General features: G+C 45.7%; 1 protein-coding gene across 1 annotated transcript in view; it reads right to left on the bottom strand.

The window, feature by feature from the left end:
- ITPKA (inositol-trisphosphate 3-kinase A) overlaps positions 1–14,890 on the bottom strand; it is a 41,950-nt gene extending 27,060 nt beyond the window's left edge. Inside the window, exon 1 of the mRNA XM_030481749.1 lies at positions 13,495–14,890. Within this exon, the coding sequence (XP_030337609.1) occupies positions 13,495–13,998 (504 nt within the window). The 5' untranslated portion in view covers positions 13,999–14,890. The remainder of the gene's footprint in view (positions 1–13,494) is intronic.
- Between the last annotated feature and the right edge of the window lie 11,286 nt (positions 14,891–26,176).

The raw sequence follows: 26,176 nt of genomic DNA, 5'->3' as shown, positions 1-26,176 counted from the left end.
AGCTTTAACATAGTAACTGTGAGATTATTCCAAACCACTGTGTCAAAAGGATTAAAAACCCCAAAACACCACCACCAAAACAACACAAAAAACACAAACTAAAACCACAGTCCTATTTCGGTTAGCATCACAACAGTACAAGTAAGGCCAATGTCCCAGACAAGATGGGAGCCTGGCCCATCCGTGGAATATGGAAATGATGGAGAAACCATCATTATATAGAAATTATATGGAATTATATAGAAATGGGGACCCTTCACCTTCCCCCATAGGAGGGAGAGGATCTTCTCGCTTATGAGGTAGTTGTTTGGTTTTGGAGCAAACCTTAGATTAGGGAAACTCTCCCTGCCCCAAGTAGCACTAGAAACTATGTACAGAATCCAGAGAAGAGATGACTTCTCCCTTGAGCAAAACTACAGATCAAAAGAGAATTTCTGATAACAGAGCAACATAAAAGTTGAATTCCTCCTCCGTATGAGGAGCAGGTAGTCCCTGCAGACACGGGATTATTTAAGATTTTACTTTCCATAATGTTGCCTTAAGAAAGAGTCAAATTCAGATCTTACATAAGCAGGAGTGACTCAATGAAAGACTGAAACTGAAACAAGGCATCTGCCTTCCTGAAGAGTTGTGGGTGTTTGAACAATAGTGAATGTGTTGTGCAGAGTATGTTTCCCCTGCCCTGAAGGTAAACACATGTGTTTACACTCAAGATGCTGGAGATCCCACCTTTTTGGAAACACAAACGTCAATTGCTAATTATTAAGACCCACCTAAAAATAAAATAAACAGGGTGTAGTTTATACATAGACATTTATCTACCAAAACTTTTATCTCATAGTAAAAGAGACTAAAGCCCCCATAAAACTTAAGAATTTAATACTGTTGGCTCCTAGCAACAGAACTGCAAGCCACACTCCCATATCCCGCACAACCACCTACACCAACCTCCCTAAATATGGAGCAAGCAGCAGCTTCTATGCTAGATTGGGCATCAGTAGCAGAACCCAAGAGTGACCAACATCAACACACTGGGGCTCAGCAGGCAAAGAGCAGGCAGGCATTGAGAGATCATTTGCAAGTGGTTTATGGTTTACACTACACACAAGGGAACAAGTCACTTCACAAGCTAAGACTGATTTTGCTGCCTTGTCTGCTCTTTTTCTTGAAGAATACGATGTAAAACGAAAATTGTCAAGTTGGCTACATTCATCCTATAGCCATCCCTGTCCAAGACAGGATTGCTGCCTATACAGAGGACTGGAAAGGCAAACTGGGACCAAGACACACAACTATGACAATGGGAGAGGACATATTTCTAGAGATAGTTTAGAAACTCCCAATGGATAAACAGGGATAAAGAAAAAAAATCATTAGTTTTCTGTCACTCCAATTTTAATACTGGAATGGGAAACCATGCTCAGGACATCTGGCAGTCCCACTGCTGGAGAAAGACTTGGAGATTGCTGGTGTAGTGATCAACAAGCACAGGGCTATTAGATAGCACAGGACTTCCTCCCTCCCACCCTCATCTCGTTGCTGAAGGCAGTCAGTCACACATTCTTGCTTGGTCTTCCTATAAACTTTGGGTAAACAAGTAATGAAACTGTTACAGGGGCCTGACTAGTGCCCAAATCCATGCAGATCATTAGGCCAGAGAACTCCAGAGACTCACTTCTTCCTAATATATTTAAAATACGGCTTCATTATTTTTTCTACTGAATGCCTTTAGTAGCCATGGTGGCATCATGAGCAAGTAATAGGCAAGAGCAAGTCTGGAAGTCAAGAATCTCCACTGAAAATCTTCTCATAGGATTTCCAACAGAACGGCCCAATCTGCCCTGAAGTGAGTATCTGGGGATTTAACTGCTTACTCCTCTGGGTTAGTACAAAGGCAAAAAAATCCTGAATTTTCTAAATTCCACAGAGCAAGACAATACAAACTGTATCCGATTATCAGCCCAAAATTCTGACACTCAGCATCTCGCACTATGAAAAGCGAAAGCTGGAGCGTAGGAAGGTTTCCTAGTTTCTTCAGATTACATTCGTCTCTGAACAAAGCTGACCCTTTGTGGAACCGGCGTCGCTGTTCCCACAGAACATGCATGGGTGGGAATGGCTGCGGAGGGAACCCACAGCAATCCCAGATTATCATCATTAGAACATTCAGGTCAAGTGCTCTTAGCCAACAACCCACTCAAACCTCACAAAAGATAACAAACAGCTGATCTGCGCAAACACTGTTCATGCAGATTTTTATCCTTTCTATCACGGCATCACATAAGCATACAGCAGTGGAGAAAAATACACAGACCTAAAAGCAGGTCTTTTAAGACCTGCTCTAGCTCTGCCTCTTTCAGAAGATCAGGGTCTCAAAAGCCAGATTTCCTGTACAGCCACCAAAACACAAGAAGTCTTTCTGTTTCTGTGTACCTCATTCTTCTGAGAATTGCTCTACATTTACTCACCACAAAGAAGGACATTTTTGCTTCAGACCAAACAATTCCAACAAAGCTTCAGGTGTTTCCAAGGCTCAAAAAATACATACTGGTGCCATCACAAAATTTCTGATGAATCCTCTGAAAAGCTTTTCAACCTTGAATTTCGAGAAATAAGCCCGAGATTTGGCAAAAGGAGAGTTTCAGAGCAGGAGCAGACCACAGGAAGAGCAGAAGTCAACCTGACCAAATCCGGCAAACTGTAAGAACAAGTTAATTTGCAGTAGGTGCTCATTAGTCTTTAGAAATTACCTTTTGTAGAGACTGCTGGGCCAAGCACACACAAAGGATTGATGGAGCTCAGCTGTGAAGGGTATGTTCCCATCCCACTCTTCAGACACACAAGGCGAGCTTGAGGAGGCTCAGCTGCGCATGAGACACCAGGCAGCTGTGACCCAGGTTTGTCCAATACAAGACAGCCATCTCTCACTGGGCTTGAAGAGCCTCTCCAAGTACAGCACTCCTCTGAGTGCCCTCTTTAGCACAGGCATGTTAAATGGGCCTCCCAGCTCTGGCTTATTCTGTAGCACACACTTTGGAAATGGTGGTTGAAACATCATTGCCATGTGTCAGCACCTTCCACTACTGCAACTTGTTCCGATGCAGAATTATGTCTGCACTGGAACTTTACTAATGTCTCAAATGCAAAACTGAGTACTCAAGAATTTTCAGAATTGAAGTTTTAGGTGCAAACTTTAGTTAGTTATCCTCTTTATGGCAACACTTACCCTTTTCTGCAGAGCTTATGATATAGTTTTTAATTACATAATAACATATTGTGGTTCCTATTCAGTGTAAACAAACAATTCCTGACTCTATAAAAAGCAGCTCTTTTTTTTTTTAATTCTGTGCTCAGTGGCTTTACCATTTTTACTTCACTTACTGGAAATCTACTATAAACATAGTTACTAAGTTGTATGTGGTAGTTTAAGACAGCCACCACTGCAGTAGAGTGCTTTATGAATTGTAATGAATTTGTTTTCACGATCTCTGTTACACAAACTGTTTTGCTCATATCTTACAGGCAAAATATGGCAGGAAATGTAGGTTAATATGAAAAGTACCCATTAATTCTGAAATCCCAATCTGAGGTTTCACTTTTTGCTTTTCCTAATACCTGGTGTTATACGATATCGTAGAACAGTGTTGCAAAACAGCTCCCATTAACTTCGGTTGCAGGTACAAGTGTTCAGCATTTCTGCTGGTAAGACCCATACTCTGAAGTCATAGAATCACAGAATGGTTTGGGTTGGAAGGGTCCTTAAAGCTCATCCAGTTCCAACCCCCTGCCACAGGCAGGGACACCTTCCACTGGACCAGGTTGCTCCAAGCCCCATCCAACCTTGAACACTGGCAGGGATGGGGCAGCCACAGCTTCTCTGGGCAACCTGTACCAGTGTCTCACCACCCTCACAGTAAACAGCTTCTTCCTAATATCCAATCTAAAACTACCCTCTTTCAGTTTTAAGCTACTACCCCTTGTCCTGTAACTACATTCCCTTGTAAAAAGTCCCTTTCCAGCTTTGAAGTTGGTCAGTAGGAGAATGAAGACATGCCTGTGCTAAAGAGGGCACTCAAAGGAGTGTTGTACTTGGAGAGGCTTTTCAGTCCCAGTGAGAGATGTCCCTCTTGTATTGGGCAAACCTGGGTCACAGCTGCCTGGTGTCTCATGCACAGCTGAGCCTCCTCAAACTGCCTCATGCGTCTGAAGAGTGAGATGGGAACATATCCTTCACAGCTGAGCTCCTTGTATGCATTACATACAGCCTCTGACAACCGCCATCACCTCAAAGGTGAGTAGTAGTAACCTATATTTGATTCTGCACTCCACCACAGGAAGCAAAGAAAGTAGGGCAGAGAAATGACATGCGGTCCACAGTGAACATCACTGAGAAGAACCACTGCAGTGTTCTCAACTGTATGGAGCTGCTTGAAAAAAATAAAATCTAAGACACAAAGAAAGCTGTGTTCTCTGTAGCAGCTCAGAGTAGTGAAGGCAGCTAAAGCTAAGACTGTATCATCTATGTCAGGATGAGGCAGAGACCAGGGGCCAATCATCTACGTTGACAATGAACGATGATTTCCTACCATCACTGGAAAACAAAGGCATTCTCTTTCTATGCAGTGTTCAATATAATTTACCAAGAGACATTACCAAGAGACATTCATATGAAAATTGTATGAAGACTACAGCAATTTGTATTCTCCTCTGATACATCATAAGTAAACTGTGCCATTGCCACTAGCTTTCTTACTCACACAGTTCTGCAACATCCCAGCTTCCTGCAAAACAGGTAATCATTTGGTGGACTGATGAATCACACATTTCAGTTCTCATTACATGCAGACATAACATGCAAGCTATTCTTTATCACCTGTATCCGCACCTCTGTTATCAACATGGCTCAAGTATGGATGAGGTCAAAAGGCTGACGAGGTGTAGCAGATTGCAGCTGAATGTGAGTAAAATAAAGGTGATATTGGTAGGCTGCGGTTAAGCAGTTCAGAGTTTGCATTCACTGCACCACCTTACGTGGATATTCCAGCCTGTAGATAAGGAGTGATCCTGGATTCTGGGTTAATGCCAAGCTCCCACAAAGCAGCATCTGTGTCATGCTTGCTATAGTCATCAACTGGCTTGGAGATTCTGTCCCAGGCTCTAAATCTGGATTGTGCCAGGTCTATGATATTGCTTCGAATGAGCTGCCAATTGGTCTTTGGCTAACTTCTTCCCAAGCTTGCCAAGGAACAGAAGGTTTGATAACAGGCAATAATAGCCAGGCCTGCTGGTTCAGGGTAAGTTCTATAGCATCAGTCTCACACTTCCATGTTTTGGAATGTAAAGGAAAATTTCATTCCTTGTGAGAAGTTCAGCGTTTCTAGATACAAAAACCCACCCAAATGCTGCTGGCTATGCATTATCCCAGAAAACATCCTCCATTACTGATAAGAATGGATCAGTTAAGCACTAGAAACAATATACCAATGTATTTACTAGTCTGACACTGGATGAACAGGTAGCCTTTCCCCTTCCCCATGCTTTTGTTTAGAATGAGTTGATGGAGACTAACTCTTTTCCCTCCCTCCTCCCCACCTTTTTCTTTTTTTAATGGTATTTTTCTTCATGTGTGCTATGCTATGGAGAGACAATCCATCTTGCCCAACTTGTGAGCTTTTTAGAGAAAAACATTCTCTCTGTTGGTAGAGAATGTTGAGAAGAGCACTTAAAAATGCAATCTAAACCTACGCTACGCAAGATGGACTGACAAGCCAATTTTTCCTGCCTCAGCCCCCTTTCTCTGCAAAAACTACATTGACAGAGAAGGTAGAAGAGAGACAAACAGTGACTTGACTGGTGCTGTACATAAGACATGATCACTTTTTCCTTCCAAGATGTGCAAGGATAATATTACATTTTCTGCCATCACATTTTGTAGATAATCACACAAAATGCTGTACGATGATCCTCAGTTCTTCTCTCAATCACTGCTAAACAAAACAGCTATCTAATACATAAGCATAATGTGCATTCTCAGCTTCCAGAAACATTAGCTGTATTAAGTTGCACCACATTGTGAGCATTTAATTAAACTGATTCACTTTAACACCTTTCATTTATAATAAACCTTAGATGTGAGTTGAGAGGTCATTTTTGTCTATGTTAACCACCACACAAGGATGAACATGTTTTTAAATGAACACCACACCAGTTTAACAGGTAAAAAGTGTCAGAACCCAAAAATATTCAGACATGCAAAATTTCCAAACTACTGCTCCAGCCACTACTTTTATTCCTTTTGAGATAGGCACCTGAAACTGATTCTGCTGATGTTTCAATATACTCCACCACTTAAGCATACAAGTAGTGAAGAAGCCATCCTCCAGCTGAGAGAAGGCTCCCAATTCAGAGTTTTGACCCAATAACCGTGCAATGTGGAAGTGCGGAACGTACGCTTCTGCTGTTCACCTCATGTTTGTTCATATACAAGAAAAAGATACCAGTATACAAGCCTGTCATTATAAATCAGTGTGGCTTTTTTACAAGCATGAAATGTATCCCATTAAAAGTAGTAGTTCCATGAGCAGCAAACTAAAATGAAGCCTGGTTTCTACTTGACTTGTAGCTACTGTCCTGCACCCTTATCAGAGTAACTACAGCTTGTCACTGTCCCCTTGTAAGCTTGTGCCAAAAAACCTTCAATCCCACTCACATTTCCACATCCCCCCGCAATTTCCTCACCCTCCTTCCCTGCCCTCAACTAGTGCCTTCCACATTCCCTAACCTCACCAGCCACGCTCCCTCTGCATGCTCCCTCCCATGCTTTCTCCTAATTACCCTCAGGACAAGAGGCACTACCTGCTGTGGCTGGCTCAAGCAGCAAGCACTGGTCCACTACCCAGTATGCACATGCCAATTTGTTAGTTAAGCAAAACAGAAGACAACTGCTGAACTCATCTTGCACCTTTTCCCCCTGAGAAGAAAAGGTATGCACTTATTTTGTTTTCCTCTCTTCTACCCAGAGACTCATCTTTGTAGAACTTTAAAGAGTTCTTCAAGAAACTTTGAGATGTCTATGCCACTGCCAAATTTGGCTGAAATCTACTAAAGTTGTGAAAATAGAATTGATAGAGTGATTACACAAGCTTTCTTTCCTCTGGAAAGTGGGCTAAAAGCCCATTAACAGTCTTACTTATGTCATCCCTTCATTCCCATTCTTCATTTAAAAATAACAATTCTATTCTACTGCATTAGCTTATGTAACCCACCCCTGAGCCAAACTAGTTGAAAATTTTGGTTGGTGTTTATTAAGTGTGAGTGCCTCTCTATATGTTGGTCCATTTTAAGGTGCTTGGTATGATGAAAAATAATGGTGAGATCATCAGTGAAACCAAATAAGCTTCACTAACAGCTATCCCCCAAAGTTTCTGGACTGGTATCATTGCAAGTAAGAACTGAACTGCTTTTTCTCTAGCAAGCTGTCAGCTGTTCTCATGGTTACAGATCTAGGAATTTGGAATGACAGGTCACAGTTATGAGAACGAGTAGATTTATTTGGCATGTTTCTATCTAGTAAATAACATTCTCCTATGCAGAGGACAAGAGGCTGCTGTACATTCTCATGGTGTTTATTCTCTGTGAAAACCATGTTTTAAAGTCTCTGTCCCAACAAAGAAGGTGCTAACCAGACTTATTTCTTAAAATTGCTCACTCACAGAATGAAGACAAAAATATAGAACTCTTGCACTCTCTCCATTACTATAAATGGACCACTGGCACTTTCACTGCAAGATTCAACTGTGTATATACACTTTCCAGATGGCGTGAAGCAAGGGTAGAAAAGCATGCTTCCCATTTAAATGCAAGGGAAGGCAAGAGAATGTTAACTGTTGTCACAGGGTAAAATCTATTCTGTCAATTGGCTATTAAAAAAATCAACCTTTTTTTTTTTTTATTAAGTTAACTGCCAAGATTTGTGAAGCTCCAGCTATGGCGTTATGCAAAGACATTAGCACAGCTACGTGCAATTGGTTTTCACAGAGCCAAAAGTTCAGCTTAACAGGACAGCAGCAGAACAGGCTTCTCTCACACTTGCAACTCTTCCATGCTGGAGGGGTCTTCCCCCAGGAAGCCAGGGCAGTCCAGTTTCCAAAGCCTCTGTTAATCACTGCAAAATGAAATGCAGAACTTGTGCTGAGGAACTGGAACACCACCCACTGAGCTTCTCTCAAAGGTGGGTCTGCCTAGATGAGAACGGTGTTTTGGCCCTGCTGGGACTCCACTGTAATCACCAGTCATAGGTCCCAAGGTATTCACTCCCGCAGTAGGGGCCCTTATACTTCAGGGACATGCCCACATACTGCTCTCAAAATGAAACAAAAATGTAATGTTGTCATGATATGCCAATTCATCCAACTCAAAATGCTCTGTGAAATGCTTAACTGAATCACTCCTCCTCTTGGAGAGCTCCGTTTGCCTAGTGAGCTGCCAGGGAGAACCATCCTCCAAGGGACACACTTGGAGACAGCACTCCCAGGCTTACCATCCCGGGATTTAAGGCCTGGTAACTCCAGGGCAGCAAGCCCTGTACACAGAGGAAGGGCTCCATTGTTTCACAAGGGCCTGCACAGTTAGCTTGAGAACCCACAATATTTCAAAGACCCAACAGGGTCTTGATTTCCAGGTCAACAAAAAAGAAGCCTCCAGCAGAGAAGCCTGGGAGTACCTTCTTCAGCTTAGGTCTCAAGCTCCTGAGCCTGCAGATGGAAGCCTTGAAGCCCTGATAACAGGAACATTATCAGAATTTCTGCTCCCGCAGTTGAAGACCTGGGCAAGTTTCCAAGGTCCCTGCACGGCACTGGAGATTCTGGTAGGCTTGACCTACCAGTCAAGTCCTCTACCTACCAGACCCAGCAGTCCTCTGAGCACTGGTCTGAGCTTAGCCATAAGGTGCCAGGCTCCAAATTAATTTCTAACATTTCCAAAGAAATTGTCTAAGGAAATTCCAATACAAGGGAAATTTTAAAATGTCACAATTTCGCATGGATTAGGAAACAGCAAGTTTGGCCCACCTCTGGCTTCAGTTTCCTTCAGAAAAGTCTTCATCCTATGCGTTCCACTCGGAGAACAAGCCTTCGTCTATTAAAAATACAGACACTAAAAACACCAAATATGAACAAAATTTGTCTCTAAACAGAATCTTCAAAATATAAACCCATTCCTCAGGTTATCATAAAATTTATAGTTATTTTCACATTTATGTGCCTGCCTTGAGCCCAAAGGCTTCTGTTCTAAAACACGCTTATTCATGCTGCCTCGAGATTAATTAGTACAAAGGACACACCCTGTAAAGTTGAACCCCCAGAGATTCAAAGCACAGGCCCCTACCGTAGTGAAGCAGTAAGCACATAACACGCCAAAGAAACAGTGTCTGTAAAGCCTGAACATAAGGACTGCTAGTATCACAGCATTGCCTGGTACCAAAAGACATCAAACACAAGGACAAGCCTGTCCTGGTCACCTCCAGGTACCAGCAAGCACACAGTGCAGCCACCTGAGATGAAGGGCAGTGTGCCTGACCACAGAGAAAACTGCAGATTCCCAGGATTTGACCTCTCAGTGGCTAATGCATCAAGGGAAGGAGGATGAACTACATAAGCATGCATTAAGCAGATTAAAGATTTGGCCCATTTAATTTATTAAGCAATGTCACAAAGTTGGTGATACTTCGTTCTGCTGTTTTAGAGTCCTAGGCACCAGTCCCAGCCCTGGTTTGCCAACTTGCCACAGAGTAATGAGATAAAGAACAGTCAGAATGCAGGCTCTTGGTAGGCAGTTTGCCCCATCTTCCCCTACACTGCAGGTATGGAAAAGTAACTCAGCTTTTAAAAACACAAAGTATCTACCATTTGAGTGAATACTTACTTTACCAAGGAAACATTAAAAAATCCTGCACTAAACTTGGGAAAGCTTTTCCAAAAACTGGATTCTCATAATACTATTACAGTTCTCAATTTCTCACACACCTAAAATGCTGAATGTCCTATTCATTAAAACATAACACAGCTATTTTTAGTTTGAATATAAATCATTGCTCTTTACTTTTACAACTTCCTTGTAATTAAAAGGTGACCAAAGCCTTTTCCAACTTTATGGTGTCTAGAAACTTCATGTAACTTAAAAGAAAGTACTACTCACATCCAGTTATGCTTTAGGCACATGCGCGTCAGTCTACAGGGAAAGATACAGCTCTAATGAATGATTTAGGACTCAATATTGCATATAGAATCATAGAATCATAGAATCGTAAGGGTTGGAAAGGACCTTAAGATCATCTAGTTCCAACCCCCCTGCCATGGGCAGGGACACCTTGCCCTAAACCATGTGGCTCAAGGCTCTGTCCAACCTGGCCTTGAACACCGCCAGGGATGGAGCATCCACAACCTCCCTGGGCAACCCATTCCAGTGCTTCACCACCCTCACTGTAAAGAACTTCTTCCTTATATCTAATCTAAACTTCCTCTGTTTAAGTTTGAACCCATTACCCCTTGTCCTACCACTACAGTCCCTAAGGAAGAGTCCCTCCCCAGCATCCTTGTAGACCCCCTTCAGACACTGGAAGGCTGCTATGAGGTCACCACGCAGCCTCCTCTTCTCCAGGCTGAACAGCCCCAACTTTCTCAGCCTGTCTTCATATGGAAGGTGCTCCAGCCCTCTTATCATCCTCGTGGCCCTCCTCTGGACTCGCTCCAACAGCTCCATGTCCTTTTTATGTTGAGGACACCAGAACCGTACGCAGTACTCCAAGTGGGGTCTCACAAGAGCAGAGTAGAGGGGCAGGATCACCTCCTTCGACCTGCTGGCCACGCTTCTTTTGATGCAGCCCAGGATACGGTTGGCTTTCTGGGCTGCAAGCGCACACTGCCGGCTCATGTTAAGCTTCTCGTCAACCAACACCCCCAAGTCCTTTTCTGCAGGGCTGCTCTGAATCTCTTCTCTGCCCAGCCTGTAGCAGTGCCTGGGGTTGCCCCGACCCAGATGTAGGACCTTGCACTTGGCTTGGTTAAACTTCATAAGGTTGGCATCGGCCCACCTCACAAGCGTGTCAAGGTCCCTCTGGATGGCATCCCTTCCCTCCAGCGTATCAACCGAACCACACAGCTTGGTGTCGTCGGCAAACTTGCTGAGGGCGCACTCAATCCCACTGTCCATGTCACCGACAAAGATGTTGAACAGGACCGGTCCCAACACCGATCCCTGAGGGACACCACTCGTTACAGGTTTCCAACTGGACATCGAGCCGTTTACCACAACTCTTTGCGTGCGGCCATCGAGCCAGTTTTTTATCCACCGAGTGGTCCATCTATCAAATTGATGTCTCTCCAGTTTAGAGACAAGGATGTCATGTGGGACAGTGTCGAATGCTTTGCACAAGTCCAGGTAGATGACATCAACTGCTCTGCCGCTGTCCATCAGTTCCGTGGCTCCATCATAGAAGGCCACCAAATTGGTCAGGCAGGATTTCCCCTTAGTGAAGCCATGTTGGCTGTCACCAACCACCTCGTTGTTTTTCATGTGCCTTAGCATGTTTTCCAGGAGAAACTGTTCCAAGATTTTGCCAGGCACAGAGGTGAGGCTGACTGGTCTGTAGTTCCCCGGGTCTTCCACCTTCCCCTTCTTGAAAATGGGGGTTATATTTCCCTTCTTCCAGTCATCGGGAACTTCACCTGACTGCCAGGATTTTTCGAATATGATGGACAGTGGCTTAGCAACTTCATTCGCCAGCTCCTTCAGGACCCGTGGATGGATTTCATCAGGTCCCATGGACTTGTGCACGTTCAGGTTCTTAAGATGGTCTCGAACCTGATCCTCTCCTACAGTGGGCCTAAGGTCTTCGTTCTCACAGTCCCTGCATTTGCTTTCCAAGACTTGGGTTGTGTGGTCAGAGCATTTGCTGGTGAAGACTGAGGCAAAGAAGTCATTAAGAACCTCAGCCTTCTCCAAATCCATGGTAGCCAGTTCTCCTGATAGCTTCTGGAGAGGGCCTACATTGTCCCTAGCCTGTCTTTTATTTGCTACGTATCTATAGAATCCTTTCATGTTATCTTTTACATCCCTTGCCAATATCAATGACTTCAAATATGCAGAAGCAAAACCTTAAAGGCGGCATGGCTTCTTGAGTGAAGAATTGGTTTTGCTTCAGTCTATTCACAGACAAGGTAACCAGATGCCACAATGCCATCTCAGAGTTCTCCCTATTGCTAAAGTGTTATCACTAAATTCTTGTTCCCTATTAACACAGCCCACTGCAATAGCAGGGGTACTGAGTCAAAGGACCCTTAGTGCTTTTCCATCTTTTCTTTTCTTTTGCTGCTTTCACAAAATCGCCTCTAGCACAACATGTATTTTAGAAAAGAAAGCAGAACAACAGTAATCGTTTCCCCTACGCACCAGATTCTATCTCAGGATCAAAAGTACAAATTAAGTAGCATTATTATCAGTTTCTTGACATACACTATGACAAAGTACAAAACCTTTTGTTTCTTTCTCTCTTTCAAAAACAGGCCACAAGTTGATGCGAACAAAACCAACGCTGTGCACAGCATTTCAGCCCCTGTACTATGTGTCCTCTAGAGTAGTAAACCCACAATTACCATGAGAAAAGTCCAGCTGGAGGTATCACCTACAAGTTGCATTACTTTTTGCTTATACATTTTTTCAGAACATACGCTCTGCTTGAAAACAATTCTGTGCCAGTGAGCTGGCAGTAGAACAACAATTTAAGTTGTGGTCTCAATAAAGGTAGGAGGGTGAATTTGCTACAGCAACAGATTTCAGCTACTTTGTACCCCAAGAAGCATACCATAAAGAGTCAGGCAAATATACATTAAAGATCATGAGAAAGCAACTAACTATATGCCTTTAAAAGTGCACTTCATGGATGAAAGCTGCCAAATTACAGAGGGGATTTACTGAGAAGAATGTGTTACTGCCAGAACGGACAAAAGCATGCATTCTACCCATTCCAAGCTCCTCCCCCTCTCCTGTCATGCTCACAGCAAGAAGCAGCTCAGAAATTGACAACCACAGACTCCAGGACTGAAAGAGACAAAAAATAATACCTGCTGGTAAATGCCTGGAAAAATTTTATTTTGAAGATCTGATAAAGGAGACTGGAAAATAAAAGAAGTGAAAGAAAAGAACCCGCTTATGACCAAAAAGCGTTCCGTGTGTTCTTGGGACATCAAGCACAGTTTCACAGCAGGAAGGAAACAAGCGCACACCTGGCCGGGTTTGAGGAGAGCCAACGTGTAGCAGCGTCTTTCAAACGGGCACAGCAGCCTGTACGCTGTACCACGCTGCTGCCGGCCCCAAGGCAGGAGTTTCCCGGAGTTCGCGTGGAGTTGGGTCATGGAAACCTCACTCCAAGCGGGAGCATCCGGGAGCACCCAGCGGGCAAACCGTCCCGTTCCCCCCACTCCCCCTAAGACTCCCTACCTGGTTGCTGTCCTCGCCGTGCTCCAGGTGCACGATGCCCTGGCTCCTGCCCTCTGTGTCGCTCAGTATGTCGTCCTCAGAGTCCTCCAAGAGGGACGAGGAGCCGGTGGAGGAGAGCGAGGAGGTGGAAAGCCGTCGGGACTGCAGGTGCAGCGAGCTGTCCGTCCTCAGCCAGCCGCCCTCCGTGCGCGGCGTCTGCGCCTGGGGGCTGCCCTGCGACTCCTCGCTCTCCTCGGCGGTGACGGTGAGCCGGGGGATGACGGGCGGCAGCACCCCGTTAGGGGGCCGGCAGCCCCTCTTCGCCGGGTCAGGCAGCTGCCGGGCGGCGGCGGCGGCGACAGCGGCGCAGCGAGCCTCGAAGAGGGAGCGGAGCTCCCCGACGCTCAGCCGCTTGGACCGGGTGAGCTCCGGGCTGCTGTGCAGCCCCGCGCGGGGCTCCATGGCGCGGTCGGCGCCGGGCGCCTGAGGGGCAGCGCCCCAGGGCCGGCGGCCGGGGGTGTGCATGGGGGAGCGCCGCGCCGCCGCCGACCGCCCGGGAAACTTCTTTGTGGCTCAGCCTCCGGCCGCTGCTCGGAGCCCGGCGGCGAGGCTCATGTCCAGCCCGCCCTCCCTGGGCAGCTCTGACTCACCCGCGGCGACAGCCGGAGGCGGCTACCGTGCCCGCTGACCCCGCGCCAGGGCCATAGGGGCACGATCAACCCCTTCGCCACCGCCCCGCTCCGCCTCGGCGCTGAGGGGAGGAGCGAGCCGCGCCGCGGGGAGCCCCGTCCCGCCTGCCCGCCTCTTCCCCGCCGCCGCCTCCGCCCTTTTGGTTTCGCTTTGCCTGAGGTGCCGCCTCCCGCCTTCCCTCAGCGCCCGCCCCGGCGACCTCCCCTGTCGCCCGCCGCCCCCGGCCGGGGGTCACGGCTCCCCCGGGGCGGGCACGGCGGCTGCGCAGCGCCCGCGGGCCGGAGGGGCGGCGCGGCCCGACAGAGCCCCCTCCCCGCTGAGGGAGGTGAGGGGCGGGTTTGGGCGACCTCCCGTCAGGCCCCCTCAGGGGGGTCAGTGTGTGGCCTCCCGCCTCGTCCCCCGCGTGTTGTGAGGCTGCGGGACAGAGCGGCCTCCCGCAAAGCCCGGGTTTCCCTCAGTCAGCGCTTCGCCGCCTGAGCCGTGCGGGATCAGGGCGCCTTAAGCCCCAGGTTGCCGAGATACCCGACCCCCCCGCGGCTGAACGAATACCAGCAGATAACACCCCCCACCGCGGCAGGTACCTGGTCGGCTCCCCCTCCTCACCCGGAATGTAACGCGTGCTGGGATGCATGTGTTGTAAACTGTAGCTATTAAAACCTTTGGAACGTTAAAGGCATCCTACCGTAGGGTTACATCAGCTGAAATGATTATTAAAATTAACAATTTTGGAACCAAATGCTAAAGTCTTCAACTTAGTTTTTGCTCATTTATCTCATTGTTTCCTTGTACTCTCCCATCTGTCTCTTGCCATCTGTTGTCTCTCTCCTGGTGCTCCGGCTGCGAGCTCCTTGCAGAAGGGGCTGTGCTCACCCAGCACGTAACGCAGCAAAGCCCAGGCCGCACAGGGACTCCCTGGTCCTCTGACACTATAAATTATTTGCTAACCTGCCTTGATTCATTCACATTATTCAGCTGCCGCTGACTATTTTACAGCCCCATCTTGCAAGTTGTGTTTGGAGAAGTCAGTTTGAACAGGCACTGAGTGACGTGCCTTCTCTCATTCCACTCACAAAGCCCACAGCTTGCAAATGCCCCGGAGCAGACAGGAAGGCAGCTTCATAAATAAAACTTCATAAATAAAAATCCAGGCGTCTTCAGATGCTTTTCTGGAATTAGGTGGTGCCGAGCCAGGAATTTGGACCGTCTGAATTTCCAGCTGAAATGGCCAAGGCTTGTGGGGGATTTAGTTCTTTAGCCATTGTGGGAGTTATTCCAAGGAGCTGCCAAGGTATATGTGGTGGGTGAGGCAGGAGTGACAGCTATCACCAAAGTATGTAAAAGCACTAGTGGTAAAGTGCAGAAGAAAATGGTTGGTAGGGCAGCTTTTCACCAACAGACAGAAGTGTCTGTAGGAGGGTATTCCTTCATGGTAGACCATAAAGAGTGTAAGTTCTTTCTGGAAGAAGAGTCCCCACTTTTGTTATTTATTTTGTAATTAGTTTCAAATTTTGTAGTACAGAAAAGCAGTCTCAAAACATGAAGACCGACTAGGCCTAATGCATACCTGAAGTCACAACAGTTTAATATATATAGCATGATTTTATAATTGATGGTTTTATAAGAAGTCTCATGGTAGTAAGTTCATACATAGAGCAGAAAGCACGGAGGCCAGTTTCAAATGAGTATCCGAGATCACACACACAGAGGTTGGACCCGTTTAACTTATGTAGCTGTGGCAGCTTCCAAATGTAGGCAAGCAAGATAGGAAACATTTACTCACAGGAGAGAGGTTAAGTGGGATCTGTCACAGGCCACACAGGAACCCCTCAAGGAGCCCTGCTGCACGTGGAAGGACATTTTGGTTTCCAGCCTGTCAGCCGTTACTCTGTCTGCTGACTCTGCGATTACAGGGTTATGTGTGGTCTGTGATTAGGAAACCTTATTTGAAAGGTTTCCTTATTTTGGAAACCTTAACCTTAGCAATGGTTCTGAGATCAACCACTCCATATAGGCCTAAGATTAGTTAATAGTTAGGTCGTAAAATATAATTTTAAAGGTTTTACTTTCAATTAATGAGGATAGAAGCGAAACATATGCAAACATTTAATTTTAATGAATTAATGCACGTGTAAAAATAGAAAAATGTCCTTTCAGTAATACCGATTAATGGTGATTGCTGATTGAATCTTTTCTGGTTGGATAAGATTAGATGGGTTTAATTGACTGCTTTTATAGCATGTCAGCTTTAGAGGGCTACTGATTGCTGAAGTTTGTGTGAGATTTAACTCGAAGTCTTTCAACACTACCAGGAGAATAAAGAGATTCTTCAGTCAGCTGTGTATCACCATGTTTGTGTGGAAGTGTACAACTATTTTAACAAAAGGAGTGGTGCTCTCACTTCTGGCAAAGTGGCAATGACTCCTACTTTCCACTTGTGAAATCCTGCCTTCCTGTTAGCAAAGGGCTGCCAGCATCCATTAATGATGCTTGGCAGGAGCTAGATCTGATAACAGATATGTGTATCCCTATTTTACAGGTAGGTAAACTGACGTACAGGCAGTACATGAGTTGACTACAGTCATATAGAGAGTCAGGGGCAGAAACGGATGCTTCAGATTTGCTCACTGCTACTGTAACCACCAGATCATGTTCCCACCTCCAGGGGTAAAGTGTTCTGTTTATCGCAGTCATTCTGATTCATATTGGTATTGCTTCTGCCTGCCAGGGCTTCTCATTTCACACACTCCTGCTACAAAATGAACTTCTGTTCTTTATTTCTTCATCAGGGACTGTAGTGATAGGACAAGGGGCAACGGGTTCAAACTTAAATGGGAGATTTAGGTTAGATATAAGTAAGAAATTCTTCACTGTAAGAGCGCTGAGGCAGTGGAACAGGCTGCCCAAGGAAATTGTGAATGCTCCATCCCTGGCAGTGTTCAAGGCCAGGTTGGACAGGGCTTGGAGCCCTGGCAGGGGTGGGAACTAGATGAGCTTTAAGGTCCTTTCCAACCCAAACCATTCTATGATTCCCATGATGTCCCTTTATAAACATTGTTATAATCAATGTATTGCTTATTCTTACTTCCTTTTAGTTTGCATTCCCATAGGGTGTCCAAGCCTCAACAATACAGAGGTAAAGATACTATGGACGCTTCTAACAGATTTGAAAGCTTTCACATAGACAATGGTTTAAATATGATGTAGAGGGGGGTCTTGTGTTTAACTTGGCCTACTCAATATGTACAAAATACTTCATTGCCCACCTGAGACTTCTCAGAGGGTTCTGAGCGTGACCATGTCCTTCAATTCCTACCTGATCATGACCTAAGACTTGAAAAGTCATTGAGAGTTGTGATTCATATTTCTCCCTTGAATACAACAGATGCAAGTGTACTATAAGTTTATAAGTAGTTATAATATTTCTTTCAGGATATAATTGGGGAAGAAAAAAAGATGGATACGTTTTCATTTAGGAAGGCCCTTTTCCAGAACTCGAAGAAAGGTACGTGGGGCTGAAAGCTGGTCGGTTCTATGGGGAGATCCCACCTCTCCCACGGCCTTTTCTTCATGACTAAGGCTGAGGTTCCCTCCAGTGGCTGACATGCAGATGACAGCTCCACCTGGAAAGTGAAAAAGAAAGAGATGGGCTGGCATTCCGTCTGGAACAGCCCAGCGGGGCGGCGATGGTCCCTGCCAGAGGCGTGGGAGCAGAGCAGTTGCGGGATGGCCAGCCTGGTGTAGCTGGCAGCCTAGAGCGGCGGTGAGGGCAGGCACCAGCCACGACCGGGCTGCGGACCCCGGCCGAGAGCTTCATTTGCTCTCTCTCTGCCACATCGGGTGAACAAGTTAGTGGATGTTATAGTCTCGTCCTCTTTTTGTCATACAAACATAGCCAGATTAAATTAGCTGGCTATATATCAAATTATTATTATATCAAATTAAATTTTTATTATGAGCCCCCAGCCTCAGGTTATATGATGTGGAAGTAATTGCTTCAATAAATAGCAGCTCTTTATTTTTCAGATTAGTTTTTGTAGGCTATTTGCCAAATTTCTCTGTGCAAGTCTTTTTGACGTAAACTCTGGACATCTGCTCAATGAATGCCATATGAGAAAAAGAATTAGGAATCTGTTTTTACCTAAGAAGCAGCAAAGCTGTAACTCAGGAAGCAATTTTTAATATCATATTGTGGCTGGATTATTAAGATGTGCAGTGACACAAGCAATGCTTCGGCTTCAGTTGTCCCTCGCTCTCTGGCCCAGAAACTGTGGATTGGCACACACAGAAATCATTTCTTCCATTCCCCAGCCCTGCTGTCAGCTCAGCTGCTGGTACCCCATGGTATTACCCCTAAGCAACCCAAAGGCTATGGAGCATTGGTGACATGAAAGGGGAAGCCAAAGCTGCTGGGCAAACACAGGAAAGATGCTGTTGGGTTTAAGCAGTGGAATAAAGTTGGATGCAGTTTCCAAGGGTATGTCAACTGACTTATCAAGGGATACTGGGATTTGAGCAGATCCTTAGCTAGGACGGAGATGTAGTATATTGGTGGAAGTGCACACGGTTGTATAGGTCTCAATGTATGGATCACATGAACCCGCACGAAAGAGACAATGAGATGTGAAGGTCCCCTCGTGGCTGGAATTAAAATTACATTTCCAAGTCAAACGCCTGAACAAGAGCACCTGGAACTACTCAGCTACCTCACATACTCAGATGCAAGAGCGAGAGCTAGTGGGGAAGGAAACATGTCCTCTTGGAAAAGGGGTTGCAAGTGTTTGAGAGCATAAAGTGACAGCGATGACAGTGAGAAAAGACACAAGGATAAGGCCAGGGGGAAGGAAGGAGCGTACCCAGCACCCCTGCTGCTACCTAAATGACTCACAGTGGTCTGCTGGCATAGAGTGTAGAGTTACTCTACAGGGAAGGGTAGAGAAGCCACACAGAAGGTGAAGAGAGGGAAGGTTGCAACAGAGGGGAAAACATCTGGAAGAAAAACCACTTTTCTTCCACATCTGCCCCATCTCATGCTGCAGGCAGTTGCCGTTCTTCCTTATGAAAGGGGAAGAATAAGGCCTTTTCTTCCCACTTCCCTCTCAGCCTGTCACCACTACTTTTCTCCCTCACACTCTTACTGCTGGCCTGCGGGCCAGTATATCCAGGGAACAGAATAAAATCAGGGAGGAGGAGAGGCCCCATGGGTGCTATTCCATGATGGGAAGCATGTGCTGAAAGGAGCAGCCAGGTAGCAACTGGCTGCAGGTCGTGAATAGCGCGCTGCCTCCTCAGAGTGCCTGCAGCTTTGTAGAAGAGCATCTGAGATACTGTCATGGTTTCTGCTTGTATTTTGCCTGTTCTCAGCTTAAATAAAAGATTCATCTTCCACAACTGTCATTTTAGCAGAAAATCCATGCAAGAATGTCATAACAAAACAAGAGGAAGTTTGGCTGTCATGTGTGTGAGATGATTACAGGTAACACTTCACTCTAACAACCAGTTCCCTGTGAGCTGACTGTGAGAACTTAAATATGAAGATTTCATTTAAAGTTAATTACTCCAGTGAAACCACTTATTAGCTTTATGCTTTAAGTAAGCACAGGTGTTATTTTTGGCTTGCCATTCATAGTCCCTCAGAACATTGGGACATATTTGCCTGTACTTACAGTGATGCTTACATTAAATTCTGTGGATTTACTCCTGTGTAAAGAAGAGCAGGATGTGTCTCATTGTGTATATAGACAGACTGTTGCTGGAAGTTTAATTTCCCCTGTTCACCCTGCAGTCTGGGGGTATATTTACACAACAAATCATGGTTCTTCCCTATCGGAAGATATTAAAAGGCAAGAGAACACTCCACTTTTAAGACATTTGAATGTATAGATTATAAAAGTCCCTCCGGATTATGGAGAAAACTGAAAGTCTGAAATAGCTAGTTTAGATTTTAACAAAGATTAAAGCAGTAGCATTTATTACAGCAACAAATTTAATATACCTGAATTGAAATAGTCTTTTTAATGAAGAATGCTACTACATACATGTGGTCAAAAATTTCTCTCTCCACAGTCATAGATTTTTATTTCTCTTTTCAAGAGGGAAATTGCTGGAAAATTCTTAAAACTTCTTGCTGAACAATTGAATAGCTGGGGGGGGAGGTTTAATACATTAAAGATTTCTTTGTCGACAGTTTGCTTTGCCAGTTCATCTGACAGTGCTGCACTAAAAATCAAATACATCCTGAAAAGGCATAGACACACTGCAGCAATATTAATGATGCCGTATGAGTGTATTTTAAGCAAAAGGTAAGCAGGAGTAACTACTAAACAATGAGCAAGCAGCTTTGTTTTAATGTGAGGGCCTCATTTGCACTTGTGCAAAATTACTCAATGTTTTTTAGAGTTTTTTAGGATATGCAGGTGCTCTTTGGCATGACCTAATTGCAAAGTAGTGCAAATCTCTCTATAGCAATGCTCACCTTTCCCTGCTGGCACACACATTTGCCCAGCTTTGTAGACTGGATCACAGTGTGATGAAGAACTTGACAGGGATTTTTATTCACAGGACTTTATAATTCATCCTCTGGAATCAACTGAAATACAGAATAAAAATAGAAATACAAGATCAAAATAAAAAATTGAAATAATTTGCAAAACTATTCAGGAGACACTTTCTCTGGGATTTTTTTGTTGTTGTTTCATAAAATTAAATATCTATATGCTTTTTATTTATTTGCCTCTGAGACATACTTACACATGCTTTCCTTTCTTGAAGTGATAGGAACAAATTTAGCACTAATGTAAGTACATGCTTACTGTCACTGTCTTCAAAGGGGTTTTCACTACATGTCTCTGGCATATTCTTTATCTGAAGAGTATTGCAAAGGAGCATATTGCATAATGAGTTGCAATCCCAAGTACAACTACAAGCTGTGTTGAGACTGGATTGAGAGCAGCCCTGAGGGGAAGGGCTTGGGGGTACTGGTCAATGAGAAGCTTAACATGACCCAGCACTCACAGCCCAGAAAGCCAACCATGTCCTGGGCTGCATCAAAAGAAGTATGACCAGAAGGTTGAGGGAGGTGATTCTCCCCCTCTACTCCGCTCTTGTGAGACCCCACCTGCAGTCCTGCGTTCAGCTTTGGGGAGTCCAACATAAGAAGGACATGGACCTGTTGGAGCAAGTACAGAGGAGGCCACGAAGATGATCAGAGGGTGGCAGCACCTCTCCTACGAAGACAGGCTGAGAGAGTTGGGGTTGTTCAGCCTGGAGAAGAGAAGGCTCTGGGGAGACCTTAGAGCAGCTTCCAGTACCAAAAGAAGGCCTCCAAGAAATCTGGAGAGATACTTTTTACAAAGGCATGTAGTGGCAGGATAAGGGGGAATGTTTTAAAAGTGAGAGAGGGTAGATTTAAATTAGAAATTAGGAAGTTATTCACTGTAAGGGTAGTGAGGCACTGGAACAAGTTGCCCAAAGAAGCTGTGGGTGCCCTATCCCTGGCAGTGTTCAAGACCAGACTGGATGGGGCTTGGAGCAACCTGATCTAGTGGAAGGTGTCCCTGCCCGTGGCAGGGGGGTTGAAACCAGATGAGCTTTAAGGTCCTTTCCAACCCAAACCATTCTATGATTCTATGACTTGGAAGACAACTTCCTCTTTCAAGCAGTAGAGGAGCCGACGAGGAGAGGTGCCATGCTGGACCTTGTGCTCACCAACAGGGAGGGACTGGTTGGAAATGTAACGCTCCAGGGCAGCCTTGGCTCTAGTGATCACGAGATGGTTGAGTTTGAGATCCTCAGGACGGTGAGAAGAGCGTGCAGCAAGCTCACTGCCCTGGACTTCAAGAAAGCAGACTTTGGCCTCTTCAGGAACCTCCTTAGTAAGGTTTCATGGGATACAGTCCTAGAGGGCAGGGGGGCCCAAGACTGCTGGTTGGTATTCAAGGATCACCTGCTACGTGCTCAAGAGTGTTGCATCCCGACTAGAAGAAAGTGCAGCAGGAGGGCCAGGAGACCTCCATGGATGGACAAGGAGCTGCTGAGGAAACTTAGAGGGAAAAAAGAAGCTTATAGAAGGTGGAAGCGAGGACAGGCGGCCTGGGAAGAATACAGGAACATTGCCCGAGAAGCTAGGGACCAGGTTAGGAAAGCTAAGGCCCAGCTAGAATTAAGTTTGGCAAGGGATGTAAAAGATAACAGGAAAGGATTCTATAGATATGTAGCAAATAAAAGACAGGCTAGGGACAATGTAGGCCCTCTCCAGAAGCTATCAGGAGAACTGGCTACCATGGATTTGGAGAAGGCTGAGGTTCTTAATGACTTCTTTGCCTCAGTCTTCACCAGCAAATGCTCTGACCACACAACCCAAGTCTTGGAAAGCAAATGCAGGGACTGTGAGAACGAAGACCTTAGGCCCACTGTAGGAGAGGATCAGGTTCGAGACCATCTTAAGAACCTGAACGTGCACAAGTCCATGGGACCTGATGAAATCCATCCACGGGTCCTGAAGGAGCTGGCGAATGAAGTTGCTAAGCCACTGTCCATCATATTCGAAAAATCCTGGCAGTCAGGTGAAGTTCCCGATGACTGGAAGAAGGGTAATATAACCCCCATTTTCAAGAAGCGGAAGGTGGAAGACCCGGGGAACTACAGACCAGTCAGTCTCACCTCTGTGCCTGGCAAAATCTTGGAACAGTTTCTCCTGGAAAACATGCTAAGGCACATGAAAAACAACGAGGTGGTTGGTGACAGCCAACATGGCTTCACTAAGGGGAAATCCTGCCTGACCAATTTGGTGGCCTTCTATGATGGAGCCACGGAACTGATGGACAGCGGCAGAGCAGTTGATGTCATCTACCTGGACTTGTGCAAAGCATTCGACACTGTCCCACATGACATCCTTGTCTCTAAACTGGAGAGACATCAATTTGATAGATGGACCACTCGGTGGATAAAAAACTGGCTCGATGGCCGCACGCAAAGAGTTGTGGTAAACGGCTCGATGTCCAGTTGGAAACCTGTAACGAGTGGTGTCCCTCAGGGATCGGTGTTGGGACCGGTCCTGTTCAACATCTTTGTCGGTGACATGGACAGTGGGATTGAGTGCGCCCTCAGCAAGTTTGCCGACGACACCAAGCTGTGTGGTTCGGTTGATACGCTGGAGGGAAGGGATGCCATCCAGAGGGACCTTGACACGCTTGTGAGGTGGGCCGATGCCAACCTTATGAAGTTTAACCAAGCCAAGTGCAAGGTCCTACATCTGGGTCGGGGCAACCCCAGGCACTGCTACAGGCTGGGCAGAGAAGAGATTCAGAGCAGCCCTGCAGAAAAGGACTTGGGGGTGTTGGTTGACGAGAAGCTTAACATGAGCCGGCAGTGTGCGCTTGCAGCCCAGAAAGCCAACCGTATCCTGGGCTGCATCAAAAGAAGCGTGGCCAGCAGGTCGAAGGAGGTGATCCTGCCCCTCTACTCTGCTCTTGTGAGACCCCACTTGGAGTACTGCGTACAGTTCTGGTGTCCTCAACATAAAAAGGACATGGAGCTGTTGGAGCGAGTCCAGAGGAGGGCCACGAGGATGATAAGAGGGCTGGAGCACCTTCCATATGAAGACAGGCTGAGAAAGTTGGGGCTGTTCAGCCTGGAGAAGAGGAGGCTGCGTGGTGACCTCATAGCAGCCTTCCAGTATCTGAAGGGGGTCTACAAGGATGCTGGGGAGGGACTCTTCCTTAGGGACTGTAGTGGTAGGACAAGGGGTAATGGGTTCAAACTTAAACAGAGGAAGTTTAGATTAGATATAAGGAAGAAGTTCTTTACAGTGAGGGTGGTGAAGCACTGGAATGGGTTGCCCAGGGAGGTTGTGGATGCTCCATCCCTGGCGGTGTTCAAGGCCAGGTTGGACAGAGCCTTGAGCCACATGGTTTAGGGCAAGGTGTCCCTGCCCATGGCAGGGGGGTTGGAACTAGATGATCTTAAGGTCCTTTCCAACCCTTACGATTCTATGATTCTATGATTCTATGACTTCCTCCAGTCCATCATAAACCTGACAGGGAAGAGGTTGGTCTATGAAATTCACCAAAGAACAGCAGAATTACAATACACCACGAGAGGGGCACTCCGAGGCTCAGCGCAGGGGTGAGTGCGGTGCCTTACCGAGGGCTGGACCCCTCCCGCGGCCTCGCCGGGCCCGGGGCCCCTTTCAGCACCGCGGACAGCTCACAAGCTCCCGGTGGCCGCGGGCGCCTTCCACCAGCCCCGGGACACCCGCCTCTCCCAAACGACCCTTCCTCCCGGAAAGTGTAACTTTGGGGTTTCCATATCACCGAGGGGCAGCTCGCTTTGGTAGGGCAGGTCACTGCGGGGCTGATGGTACCAAAGCAGTATCTAAAATCAAAAGAAAGCTTAATGCTTGCAGCAAGTTACATTGGCAGTTATGGCTTCAAAACAGAGAACCCGTATTCTGTTGTCACCTAGAAGTCCCCAAAACCACCGCTACTAGTAATGCCACTAAAATGTGTCTGATAAGATTCTTAAACATTCAAGCAACACTAACATTGTAACCATAATAATAAATAATAAAATAAATAGCAGCCTTCCAGTACATAAAGGTGCTGACAAGAAAGCTGGAGAGGGGCTTTTTGTAAGAAGAAATAGTGATAGGACAAGGGGGAATAGCTTTAAACTGACAGAGGGTAGATTTAGATTAGACATTAGGAAGAAGTTCTTTACTGTGAGGTTGATGAGACACTGGCACAGGGTGCCCAGAGAAGCTGTGGCTGCCCCATCCCTGGCAGTGTTCAAGGCCAGGTTGGACACAGGGGCTTGGAGCAACCTGCTCTAGTGGAAGGTGTCCCTGCCTGTGGCAGGGGGTTGGGGCTGGATGAGCTTTAAGGTCCTTTCCAACCCAAACCATTCTATGATTCTATGATAAGATGCTGCTAACAGAGGCATGGCATAACCATTGATGCCATGTAACCAATCCCAGCCCATTGCACAAAATGCTGCAAGACTAAATCAGTATAAAAAGTAGATAAAATAACATGCAAAATGTATGGTTAAGTTCTGGTTCTTCTAAGCTTTTTCTATGGTAATGTGTGTGAAGTTTAAATTACCCTTTTTTTTTTTTCATATTATTTTGAAAGTAAAGCAGGTAGTAGGCTGAATGGAAAATCACCCCTGATTTTGCATTAAAGAAATATTAAGTCTCAATTTCTGCTAAAGTAAATCAATACCGGGGACTGTCAGAAGGTCTGCTTTCCGTAGGGCCACAGATCTTTTTCATTTGTTATTTTTTTCAAATCAGAATAGAAACTGCTCTATCTTCTCCTTCAGCCTAGTGGATAAATGCTGAAATTTTCTACACCATTGCTCTGATGGGATTCTTCAGTTCTGTGCATAAACAAACTACCCAGGACCTTGCTGCAAAAGTTAATGCTGTCATATCCATGTGCTGAGCTAATATCTGGCACTTGTCTTTGGTGTTTCTGCCATTAGTAAGAGCACAAAGAGTTCTCTTCAGTGATTGCAGATCATTAGACTTGGTTTCCATCTCTGTTTCTCATTCCAAGGCAGCAGATTGCTGGAAAAAGACACTGAAAACAAGACAGGACTAAAACATCCATTCTTCCTTGTAATGAATTACATTATAATTATTATATTGTATTAAGCCAGGGTTGGTCAATCTTTCAGCAAATTCTTCTGATTCATGTGGCAGAATAGGTGGCTCAGCAACCAGGTATTCCTCCAACCTCCTGAACCCATAGTCCTTTCCACTGTTCCATCATTTCAAGGGGAATAGTTGCACAAATTGTCCTAATAAACAAAAGTACAAGGGGAAAAATACTGCATACTTTTACTGGCATAGAAACCTATTAAAATGGTCTTTACCATCGTGGAAGAAATACACCAAAACAAAGAAAAATTGCTAAGGGTATTTTACTCATGCATCTAATACATTATTGCCTTAGGTAAGTACAATTTTGCAAGTCTGTATGATGACCAGAAAGGAAGCACAAAACACCACATC

The sequence above is a fragment of the Strigops habroptila genome, chromosome 4 (assembly GCF_004027225.2).
Source record: "Strigops habroptila isolate Jane chromosome 4, bStrHab1.2.pri, whole genome shotgun sequence".
Taxonomy (NCBI): Eukaryota; Metazoa; Chordata; class Aves; order Psittaciformes; family Psittacidae; genus Strigops; species Strigops habroptila.
The sequence above is the reverse complement of the archived record's forward strand: the minus strand, read 5'-3'. Positions and strand labels throughout refer to the sequence as shown.